This window comes from Trifolium pratense, linkage group LG1, assembly GCF_020283565.1.
Source record: "Trifolium pratense cultivar HEN17-A07 linkage group LG1, ARS_RC_1.1, whole genome shotgun sequence".
NCBI classification, from domain to species: domain Eukaryota; kingdom Viridiplantae; phylum Streptophyta; class Magnoliopsida; order Fabales; family Fabaceae; genus Trifolium; species Trifolium pratense.
In genome coordinates this window covers 48,879,411-48,891,420 of record NC_060059.1, presented here as the reverse complement: position 1 = coordinate 48,891,420, position 12,010 = coordinate 48,879,411, and the positions used below count along the sequence as shown (strand labels likewise).

At 34.2% G+C, this 12,010-nt stretch overlaps 1 protein-coding gene across 2 annotated transcripts; it reads left to right on the top strand.

Annotated features, from left to right (window-relative positions):
* The first annotated feature begins 3,224 nt into the window (after nucleotides 1-3,224).
* On the top strand, nucleotides 3,225-5,940 carry LOC123904168 (peptidyl-prolyl cis-trans isomerase FKBP17-1, chloroplastic-like). Of its 2 annotated transcripts, XM_045953859.1 has the most exons (4): nucleotides 3,225-3,553; nucleotides 4,718-4,840; nucleotides 5,142-5,258; nucleotides 5,563-5,940. In XM_045953859.1, the coding sequence occupies exons 1-4, from the start codon at nucleotides 3,260-3,262 to the stop codon at nucleotides 5,686-5,688; spliced, it is 660 nt and encodes a 219-aa protein (XP_045809815.1). In that variant the 5' UTR covers nucleotides 3,225-3,259; the 3' UTR covers nucleotides 5,689-5,940. The 2 variants fall into 2 exon arrangements, with proteins under 2 accessions (XP_045809815.1, XP_045809821.1); XM_045953865.1 differs by lacking the exon at nucleotides 5,142-5,258.
* The last annotated feature ends 6,070 nt before the right edge of the window (nucleotides 5,941-12,010 follow it).

Here is a 12,010-nt window from a genome sequence, read left to right as displayed (position 1 = left end):
TCATTTTTCATGTGACAAGAGCATCTCATCATTTTCAATGTACAGTGAAGAAACCACCATTTATCTCAGTATGAAGACACAAGATAAAAGGATTGTCATTTTCATGGTGGTCCAAAATGGAGCTAGAAAACAAAATGAATTAAAATATGGGTGTGTTAATAAATTTCTAGGTGACCCTACTTTCTGATTTCTTCGTATAGTCAATGGAAAATTCAGGTATAAGTGAAAAAGTTGAGAGGATAAATACGTATATATGTTAGTATAAAAAAAAACGTATATATGTTATGTTATACTTATACATGTAGTGGATGTTCAGATTTCAGAGAGCACCCATATTCCATTTCTGGATTTTTGACAGCTATGTGATCCCAACTTTCATTCAGATTCGTTTAATATTCCCTCCATTTTAAATATAATTAATATAGTTTAAAGTTTTTCACAAAGATTATTATTTGATATCAAGTTTCTTTGTTGTGATTTTGAAGCATTTCCTCAGACTCCTGACAAGTATTATCAAAGCTGCAATTCAGCTTGGTGGAGGAGTGAGAGTAGATCCTGATATTGGATCAATTATAGGATGTGGAAATTCATACTTGGGGGAAAACTGTTGGGTTTCAAGTGTGAGTAGTCAGGTCCCACATCGATTATAAATGAGAAAAATGTTAGATTTATAAAATAGGTGACACATTAGCCTAATGCCTTAAGGGTCCGTTTGATGCGCAAAATATGATAGTGACATAATAGGATATAAAACAAGATAAAAATATGATATTATATAAACATAATAACAGTTATCCTATCATGTGTTTGGTGCACACATGATAATTATCATATCATGTTTTTTTTATACATACCTTGTAAAACAATTATTTTTTGTTTAAATTACTTTGTAATACTTTAAATTTTATAAATAAAAAATTTAAATAAGTAATAAATAATTTTATAGAGTTTTAAATAAAAATCATAGCAAATAAACAAGTTAAAAGTTTTATATGAATCATGATCGAATAAATAACTCAATTATATATGTTAGATAAACTAAATAAATATATAATATAACTTATATGTAAATAATAAAATTACCATTGTAAGAGAATTATATTTAATTTGTTATAAAATTTAAATTAATATCTCTATTTTTCAATTTTTAATAATTATTTTACTTTTAAATATTATAATTTTAGTAGAAATTTGAATTTTTAGATTATATAAATTACAAAATTATCCATGCGAGAAAATCGTGTATATATTTAAAAATTAATCATTTTATTTTTAATTTAATATCAAATTATTTTATTATTTATTTATTTTGGTTAAGTATTATCTTAAAAATTATTTTATTATTTATATTTTATTAATTTTCATTTTTCATTTTAAAATATACTTTATAAAACACATCAGTAAATTATTTTTCTATCCTATCTCACCGATAACCCAACTCAAATTCATGATAAACTTTTTAACTAGAAAGACATGATATCATAAATTTTAGGATAAACTTATCATATCCAGGTGTCTCACCAAACACTGGGTTGAGACAGAATATAATACAATTACCCTATCTTGCGCACCAAACAGACCCTAATATTTTGAGTGAAAATGTGACGTCTCCCTCTCTTATGGTCATGGAGAATTAGACTCGATGTTTCTCATGAGCTTCCTCGAACTCCGCATATGCATATTGTAATTCAATTATAATTTCATATTTCTAATTGCTTTAAAAATATTGGGATTTAAGAACATTAAAATGTGTGTTTCTTATTTTCATTATCTTATAAGCAGTGTTTTAAAAAATCCAATCGAACCGGCCGGTTGAGCCGGTCCGATCATGAATCGGAGGGTTAGTTATTTTGGTCTGACCTGTACCGAGTATGTAGTTGAACCGGTGCAAACATGACGGTTCAATAGAAATGGGAGGAATGAAACATGCACCCTCATATTGCAAACATGCAACATGACCGCTACACCACCATTCAAATTGTGATACTTATACACATTTTAATTTTATATTTAAAAGTACAATTTTTTTCCTTCAAACTCAAAACTTTAATTGCATGAACAACAATTTTTTATTAAAAATAAAACAAAAACAAATTCTCTTATTGATATACTAGTATATGCTTTAAGCATTTAACTCTCATTTTAATTTATAATATATTGTAATTGTGATTAAAAACATATATATATTTTTAATACAATCGTTTGGAAATATTTGTTTATCAACTAAAAATAATTTTTTTTTTAAAAAAAAGTCATTTTAATATGACATAAATTTGTTTAGTTATACAATACATAAGTTATGAATTTGACGAAGAAGATTATTGTGTTTAGACACTGAGTCATTCAATTTGACTCGATTTAATACCTATATATCAACGCAGAGAATTATATCAATTTGAGATGCATCCCCTCACTTGTTAACAGCACCACCCATGCCAAGGACCTGATTCGATGATTGGTCCGATTTTTAAAATATCAATAAAATTTAACTTTAAAATTATTCTCTATATCATATTGCATGAATTTGGAAATAAAATATGTGGTAATAATTAGAGAATTATAAAACATATCATGAGATCAAATTGACTGCATAAAAATAAATTTGTAAAATAAAATAATTAATAAAAAAAACACTTCTCAACTTAATTACAATTTTAATATTTTCGGGAATGAATGTGATAGCGAAATATATTTTCAGAGACCAAAATGATGATAGAATTGTTAAGAAGTATCACATCGGTTGTGAGATGACCTGAGTATGTGTTTATAAGTAAGAGGCAATCCTCACTTTACAAGCTGATTTTGTAGAGTTGAGTTAGACCCAATACTCAATTTTAAGATGGTATCAGAGCCTCTCCACATCCGTTGGACCATCTATTATCAGGTCCGCGTGAAGGGATATGTTAAGAAGTCTCATAACACGCGTTCATTTTTTAAAAGGCGTTTTAGAGGTTCGATTAAATTAGTAAGACATTTCTTAATAATTTCTACTAGAAATAACTGGAAAATGTTGAAAAATTATTTTGCTGTTTTAAAATTTTTTCAGAATTCTCAATGACGGTTGAATGTTAATCCAAAAATTCAACAGCGATCCTTTTAGATTTATTCAAAGAAGCCGGAAAAACACAACGTGAGTATGTGTTTTATAAAGTTGAGTTAAACCCAATCCTCAATTATCGAGAAGAATGTACAAAACGATTTGTTACGAAACATGTTACAAACAGCTTTATGGATTCATTTTCTTATTACAAGAGAGAAAATGAAGATGATGATAATAGAATGTTGTGTCTCTAGAAGTACAACACGTGTCTGTGCCACTCTCCCTCAAACAAAATATCCATGTAACATTACAAGAAGACCTTTATCTTTGTCTCTCATCTCCACCACTTTCTCTGCTTTAATCTTCTCACTTACTCCTCAACCTTCATTTTCTTCTCCATCATCTTCTTCAAAATTTCCAATAGCTGATTTTTCCGAGCTCCCAAATTCTGGTGGTGTTAAGGCTTTGGAACTCCTTGTTGGTTCTGGTGAAGTTCCTGAAGATGGTGATCAGGTATAAGTATAATTATTCTCTCCTTCAAATTAATAGTGCTATATAATATAATTGTTATTGTTGTTTTATAAGATAAGGTTTTATGTCTTAGATGGATTTGTTTTGTTTTGTTTTGTTTTTTTTTTTTAACCCTCCTATTATGAAAAATTAGCCTGAATAAAGTCTGATCAATGATTGTTTCAGTCTGAGTTCGAACTTGGTACTTTCAAAAGATTCAACCCTTGATGGAAGTTAATTAATTTGATAGGCTCTTTTAGCTAAATCTAAGAAACTATGGAAAATTAAGCTAAGTTTAAGGAAGAATAATATAAACTATCTAATAAGAAACAAAACATAAATTTTCTACATTTCATTCATTAAGTTAAAATATGTCCAAGACACTACATTACTACGATTAAATGGATAATGACCTAAAGGCCAAACAAAGCACAATCAAAAAATAATTAGAATAAGAGCCAATTAATATGAATATGAATTCTTCGCCTAAATTATTCTAACTTAGCACCCTATCATTGCCGACGGGTTCACTGGACGTTGTCCTCAAAGTTCATATGTAAGTCTCGAGGCTTACAAGCTGGACGAGTGTGTCGCAATCTAAATTGGGTTGTGGTGAGACTTGGGACATAATCCGTAGCATATAAATTGGCCCATTGACTTGAGTTCTGTTCCTGCAAGGATTTATGGGGGTATGCACTTCGCTACATAGCGTTCTAGGTCTAAGTCTTAGAGTAAGTATGTAGAAAGTGATGTTCTATAAAGAGAGACTAGGGTGCCTATATATAGGGCTTGGCGTAACAGTATAGGGCGAGAAGTCCCACGATCTAGAGCTTAACGGCTCCGTCTTTTGGGGGATTTATATCCCATGTGGCAATCTTCTCGACCCTTAACCCCTTAGGGTTAGGAGGTACGGTTGCTCTCCCGGCAGATTGCTAGACTCGTTCCAATGGGCCTAACCCATATTAGGCAAGTGGCCCACTTAGGTGGTATTCCGCCCGGTACAAGTTCAACCACATTAATTGGTTTTGTTTTGTTGTTAGAGTGTGAGAATTTGTTTAGGATTTTGATTTATAGACTAATGGATAGGTTAGGTGTGTAAATATTTAATTTTGCATTATTATTCATTATGACTCTGTTATGATCTTATAGTATGTTGTTATATTGAAGGTTGAGATTCATTACTATGGTAGACTAGCAGCAAAACAAGGATGGCGTTTTGATTCAACCTATGATCACAAAGATGAGAATGGTGATCCTAATCCTTTTGTCTTTGTCCTTGGCTCTGGAAAGGTAATCTTTTAATTATTTTCAAATGTCGGAATATTTTTTCTTCTCAAAATTAAGTTTGAAACTTTGGTATACAAGGTAATCTTTGGAATTTTTATTTGTTTTGTTGGAATCAAGTTTGTGATTCTAACTATTTTTTTTTCTTGAGAAAGGATTCTAACTAATTTTTGTTTCTTCCAAAATTGTATCTAAACATTTACTCACCACAAACTTTTGAAAAGCTGTAATTAAATGAATTCCTATACTTTTATCATGTCATATACTAAGGAAGAAGTGAATCATATCAGACTCAAATGCTTTCTAGGTAATTTCTGGAATTGATGTGGCAGTGAGATCAATGAAAGTAGGTGGTATTCGTAGAGTCATCATACCACCATCACTTGGGTACCAAAACACATCACAGGAACCTCTCCCACCTAATGTAAGAATCCTTTGATTGATTTTTATACATAATTGAAAGTTTTTTCATCATATATACAACCAAGGTTTACATTAAGAAGACTATACATGTCCTAACTCCGAAGGTTACAACCAAGCCTACGCCTAACTCGCGCCCTAAACTTGTCAACTGGCTCATACGCCTATGGTGAGCCTAAAACCGGTTAACTTGTGATACAAGTCTATACCCGCAACATACACAATGCTAGCATAATGTACAATTTGAAATTATTAATCTATACCGTACTGATTTTTATTGTATTCTTTTATCTTGTTCCAAAAAAAAGTTCTTTGACAGGCAGAGGCTGTTCACTACCATTTTTAATCCAACTCGTCTTGCAAATGGTGAAGGCTCCACTTTAGGAACACTTATATTTGATATTGAACTGGTTGGTCTGAGGCATCATCAGTGATTTCAGACTGCATCATCCAGCCATCTACAAAACAAACAAACAATGAATCTTTCTTTTATGGCCATTTAAGGACAACTTTTCTCAAAAGAGATTTATATTTAGAGACAAATAGTGTGTAACTCTATTTCTCCACTATCATATGATTTTTGCTGAGTAAACCATCAAATTAGTCCCAAACGTTGTTAGGCGCTCTTAAATAGATTCCCGACTTTATGAATATTTTAAAATGGCCTGTGACTCTGTTAATTTTTACTCATATTAGTCCTCCTCGTATGCTAAGGATTAAATTGATAGTAATAGGATAAACATAGGAACCAAATTGATACTAAGTTGTTAAAATACAGATATCTAAGGGTCACACTCTCACCGACACACTCTCATTCATTGGTCCACGTCATCTATTTTTTCCAATGTCTTACTGTTAACTGGTCAAACAAGTTAGTTTTTTTATTGGCTTAATTGCACATTTAGTCCTTTATCTTTATTTTAGGTTTCAAGTTGATCCCTTATCTTTTAAAAGTTTCAAATTGGTCCCTTATCTTTTCTCCCGTTTACTAAGTTAGTCCCTCCCGTCAATTTTTTGACTAGCGCTGTTAGATTTCGACACATGGCAAACGGAAAACACACAAGGACAACCACATGAGATTAATTACCCAGTCATGTGCCACATCAATTTCTTTTAATTTTAAAATAAAAATAAAACAAAATAGCTTTTCACATCCAAAATTTCATCATTTTCATAAAAAATTCACAAACCTTCATAAAGCTTCAATTCATTTCATCCAATAGCTTCAAAACACTTTTAGAAGCTGAAATTCATTGAAAAAAAGCAAGGAAATTCATCAAGAAACGTCTAGTTCGAAGTTTATAGTGGTTAAGAAAAAGCTTGAATCGGTGAGAGCATCTCCAATAAGGGTATCTAAGAGAGTTTCATAGACTAATGATACGTTACCTTATTTTTTTTATCATTAGAGTTCCATGACGTGACACATAGGGTATCAAAATTGATGATACTGATACCTTAAATAAGGTACCGTATCATCAGTTTAATATTATTATTAGCTTCCATATATGTCAAAATATTACGGTTGACATTCAATGATCAGATCTCATTTTTCTTTTTTTACTATAGGAATATTTTATTTCTTTGTTGCCTTTAAATATAGAAGGGACCACTTGTTATTAATGTATGATACTCAAAAAATGGTATCACTATTGAAGCAAAAATACGTGAGTTTAGATATGCTCCATTAGCTTATTCTCCATTAGCTTCCATTACCTTGTTCAGATCGTGACACGTGGATAAAAATTTATCAATGGTCCAGATTTAAAATATTCTCTAATCGCACTGTGTAAACTTCTCTCTTCATTGCAATACATTGTTCTTCATCTTCTTCCTTGTTGCTACAACACTGCTCGACATCTTCTCACAACTGGCCGCCGTCAAATCTCTCTCCGTCCCAACGCCGTCGCGCCACTGGTTTAGATTAGATTGGAAAATCATAATCTTCTTATTCCTTTCACAACAACCCCATCTTACTTCTCTCTCTCAATTTTCGTCTTCTCCGTCAAAACAAAACACCTCTCAATCTCTACGCCGCATCTCCATCTCTCTATCATAGTGTCTCTCACTACCGGTCGCCGACAAGACGTCTTCTTCCTCGCCGTTGCCGCCGCGGTGTCTCTCCGCCACTTCCCCCTTTTCAATTGCATAAAAATAAACAATAAAAATGAAACTAGAAAAACCATTACAGCATAAAATTCATAGTATAATAACAACAATAATACCTTGAAAAACAATAATATTATAATAACAACAATAATACTCATTCCCAACTAATTAATGTATCAAAACAATAACAACATGAACAAGAACAAAAAGTTATAGTTTTAAAAATCAATAATATCTTGGCCAAAAATAGTAGCAGCGCTGATGCTGGGTGGTCGGAGGAACAGAGATATTTTAAAACTGAAAATAGCGAAAATGACGGCGACGACGGTTGAACGAATAGAGAAGGGTGACAACGACATGAGCAAGTGTGTTAGTATTGACAATGAGATGGGACGACGACGGCGTTGGGATGGAGAGTGATTTGTGTGAGGAGATGACGGTGTTGCAGAAACAAGGAAAAAGATGAAGAACAATGTATTGCAAGCAAGAGGGAAATTTACGCAATTTACGTGTTTCTTTCTTTTTTTCTTTTATTACTTTTCCTTACATTTTAAATCTGGACCATTGATAAATTTTTATCCACGTGTCACGATCTGAACAATGTTGTTCTGGTAAAAACATAGGGGGTTTGTATTATTCAAGATTGATAATGGATACAAGTATGATTAGAGGAAAAAATATTTTCTCTTTACAAGATTGAAAGAATTGTGTCTTTACAAGAATGAAAGTATGGTGGTTTCTCAGAATGAGAGTCCTACTTATTCTCTTGAAGAAGATCCTATTTATAGACAAAATATCTTCTTCTTGTTGCTTGATAACCGCCTTGCTTGGAGAGGAATTCATGGGTAGTGGGCGGTTACTTTTCCTTCTTCTCCAAGCTTCTTCCTTCTTCTCCAAGTTTCTTCCTTCTTCTCCAAGTCATGGTGGATCATGCCTATCATGTGTTTTTCATGATTGTTTTCACGCTTCTCCTTTAGATGCTCCCATTGGGCTTTTTCGTATTGGGCCTTAACAAATCACACCCTGGTTCATGGCCCGGTACACAGCCCCCCAAGCACGAGGCTTCGGGAAGGCGAAGTGCTTTTAATTGAAATCACTTGGCGATTATTATGCCTCGGCGTTGTTCTATGTCGCCTATTTGTTGCCGACTTATATTCTTCGTTTGCTTGTCGCCTTATCCTTCCTTTTGTTGTTGATATTTCTTAGCTAATTTGTACGCCTTTCTATGACTTTTGAATATCTTGATGTACGCCATTTGTGGCTTTGAATATTGTTGTCATTGTTTCTTGGCGACTTTGAGCAAGTTAGCGAGTCGCCCTTCCTCTTTTTTCATTGTATTTGCATTTTCAAGCTAGCGTTGTCACCAATCTCGCCTCTTCGTCTTTCGCGATTCGTCTCGCCTGTTCCGTTGTATTTGCATTTTTACGTTGGCGTTGACAACAATCTCGCCTGTTGCCTTTTTGGCGATTGTAAATGATTCGGCGTCATTATGACTCGCCCTTCTTTGTTGTAGTTGATTTTCGTACTGCCAGACTTGCACGCCTTATTTTGTGACTTCTTGGCAATTTAAAAAGAATTGGCGCTGCTCGGAGTCGTACTTCCACTATACTTTGTGTCTGGTGTTGACAATAATCTCGCCTTTGAAAATTTTTAACTTTGCACCTGCAATGTCTTTAGCTCTTTAAATATAATTATATATCATTTATGAATAACTTTATACCTGTTGTCATTTGGCGTTATAATGAATCGCCTTGCTTTGGTTGTGTGTAAGCTTTTTCTGGCGGTGTTGATAATTTCGCCTTTCTTTGCTGTATCTTTTTCTGACGCTCCCTACGGGTAACGCCAAGGCCTTTCAACCTTGTTTTATTTTCTTTTTCTGACGTACCCAACTCGTAAGACTTACAGGTAACGCCAAGACCTTTCAACCTTGTTTTATTTTTCTTTTTCTGACGTACCCAACTCGTAAGACTTACAGGTAACGCCAAGACCTTTCAACCTTGTTTTATTTTCTTTTTCTGACGTACCCAACTCGTAAGACTTACAGGTAACGCCAAGGCCTTTCAACCTTGTTTTATTTTTCTTTTTCTGACGTACCCAACTCGTAAGACTTACAGGTAACGCCAAGGCCTTTCAACCTTGTTTTATTTTCTTTTTCTGACGTACCCAACTCGTAAGACTTACAGGTAACGCCAAGGCCTTTCAACCTTGTTTTATTTTTCTTTTTCTGACGTACCCAACTCGTAAGACTTACAGGTAACGCCAAGGCCTTTCAACCTTGTTTTATTTTTCTTTTTCTGACGTACCCAACTCGTAAGACTTACAGGTAACGCCAAGACCTTTCAACCTTGTTTAATTTTTCTTTTTCTGACGTACCCAACTCGTAAGACTTACAGGTAACGCCAAGGTCTTGCAACCTTGTTTAATGTATCTTTTTCTGACGCACCCAACTCGTAAGACTTACAGGTAACGCCAAGGCCTCGCAACCTTGTTTAATTTTTCTTTTTCTGACGTACCCAACTCGTAAGACTTACAGGTAACGCCAAGGCCTTGCAACCTTGTTTAATTTTTCTTTTTCTGACGTACCCCACTCGTAAGACTTACAGGTAACGCCAAGGCCTTGCAACCTTACATTTGGTTCAGAGCTCACATCTGAGTTGATCTTTAATAAAGATTCAGAGCTCAAGTTTGAGATAACCATTTTTTATTTTATTTTTTTATTATTTTTTTTTTTTTTTTGGTTCAGAGCCCGTAACTTAATCAGGTTGACCTTTATTCCATCACCGGTTAACCTTTATTGGTCTAGAGCCGGCTGGCTTCATTTATTCTTGGTTCAGAGCCCGCAACTTAATCATGATCGCTGCAAATAAGCTTTGATACATTAGGTTCAACAATAATAATATATGAAAAATAAAACAAACGAAAATGATACCGCCATGGGTGGTTTGTTGCGGCGCTCCTCGCCTAGCAAGAAAAACAATTATGTTTTGGCGTGGTGAGACTGAGTTCCATTGCGGTAGTCATCGCGGAATATGCTTCAACCTGAAATATTAGTTGGCGGCTTCTATCTCGCCGAGTGATAATTACTGAATTTTCATCTCAATTTTCCACATTTGTTCGTTACCCTGTGCTATGATCAACTTGATAACTTTGTTAGGTACAAAGGAAATAAAACTATCACAGTATCATGCATCAGATGTTCTCTATAATAATCAACAGCTATACTATCGAGAAATTAAAAGATTAAACACCAAACATCATAGAACTTTTGGTAGTTTGAGGTTCTAGCATCAGAAGCATATAATCGCTATATCAATACAGTATAATGTCCCACTCCAAATATTGTCCTTAGTTTCATTTTCTATTGGTACATTACTATCACTAATTACATCAATTTGTTCATCACATTGATCAAGTTGCATGGCAAATAAATGGGACAATGCAGGAAGGGATGATATGAGTTCAACGCTTAATAGTTTCATTGTTTCAACTTATCCAGTACCCTACTAATAGAATGCAACATGATCTCATGTTGCTATGCAGTTTATTTTTGTGGTGCTCTAACAATTTCCTTGAATAACTAAGAAGCATTTTGTGTTAATTATAAGTACAAATAACATATTATCAAAACAGAAGGAGTGAGAACTATATGATTAAATGGTAAGTTGCAAGAAAAGAACGTTAACACCTGATCGAGATGAACAGAACGACCGACGGTGAGATGGCGATTCCTCCATAACCGACCGCGGCGATGACAATTTCTCCACAACTGACGTCGGAGGCGATTTCTTAACGAATATAACGGCGGCGATGGCGACTTCATTGTTTCCGCCTGGATTGAGAGCAGAGTTGCCGTAAAGAAAACAATGTGTTAGTGGCGGCGTGGCGGTTCTTGGATGGTGTGATAACAGATGCATGGCGATGCAAAGACGAGGACGCGATGCGATTCTCCGTATACACGCTTCTTTCTTTATTGATGAGTGGAGCCAAACAAAATCCTCCGGATCAAAACTATAATAATAATAATAATAATAATAATAATAATAACATAGAGATATATCCAAAAGAGATGTCAAGTTGTAACTTCTGCTTCTTTCTCATCTGCCCTTTAAGCCTTGATGGCCGCAATGTGAGTCTGCAAACGCCGAATTTCTACGACGGCGGCTTGCAAGGTGTTAACGCTAGAATTATCGTTGTTTCCATGCTCTCCAGCCATGTGAAGATGTTTGATTTTTCGTCTAGTTGCTGTGATAGGCTGGGATCAAATGATTTTACCGCAGCCCCACGGTGGGCGCCAAAATGTTCTGGTAAAAACATAGGGGGTTTGTATTATTAAAGATTGATAATGGATACAAGTATGATTAGAGGAAAAAATATTTTCTCTTTACAAGATTGAAAGAATTGTGTCTTTACAAGAATGAAAGTATGGTGGTTTCTCAGAATGAGAGTCCTACTTATTCTCTTGAAGAAGATCCTATTTATAGACAAAATATCTTCTTCTTGTTGCTTGATAACCGCCTTGCTTGGAGAGGAATTCATGGGTAGTGGGCGGTTACTTTTCCTTCTTCTCCAAGCTTCTTCCTTCTTCTCCAAGTTTCTTCCTTCTTCTCCAAGTCATGGTGGATCATGCCTATCATGTGTTTTTCATGATTG

Excerpts from the sequence above, each read along its gene's own strand:
- LOC123904168 (XM_045953859.1), top strand. The coding sequence starts at position 3,260 with ATGAAGATGATGATAATAGAATGTTGTGTCTCTAGAAGTACAACACGT. Across the intron at positions 4,841-5,141 it reads TTGTCCTTGGCTCTGGAAAG|GTAATTTCTGGAATTGATGT; the intron begins GTAATCTTTTAA and ends AATGCTTTCTAG. Across the intron at positions 5,259-5,562 it reads AGGAACCTCTCCCACCTAAT|TTCTTTGACAGGCAGAGGCT; the intron begins GTAAGAATCCTT and ends TCCAAAAAAAAG.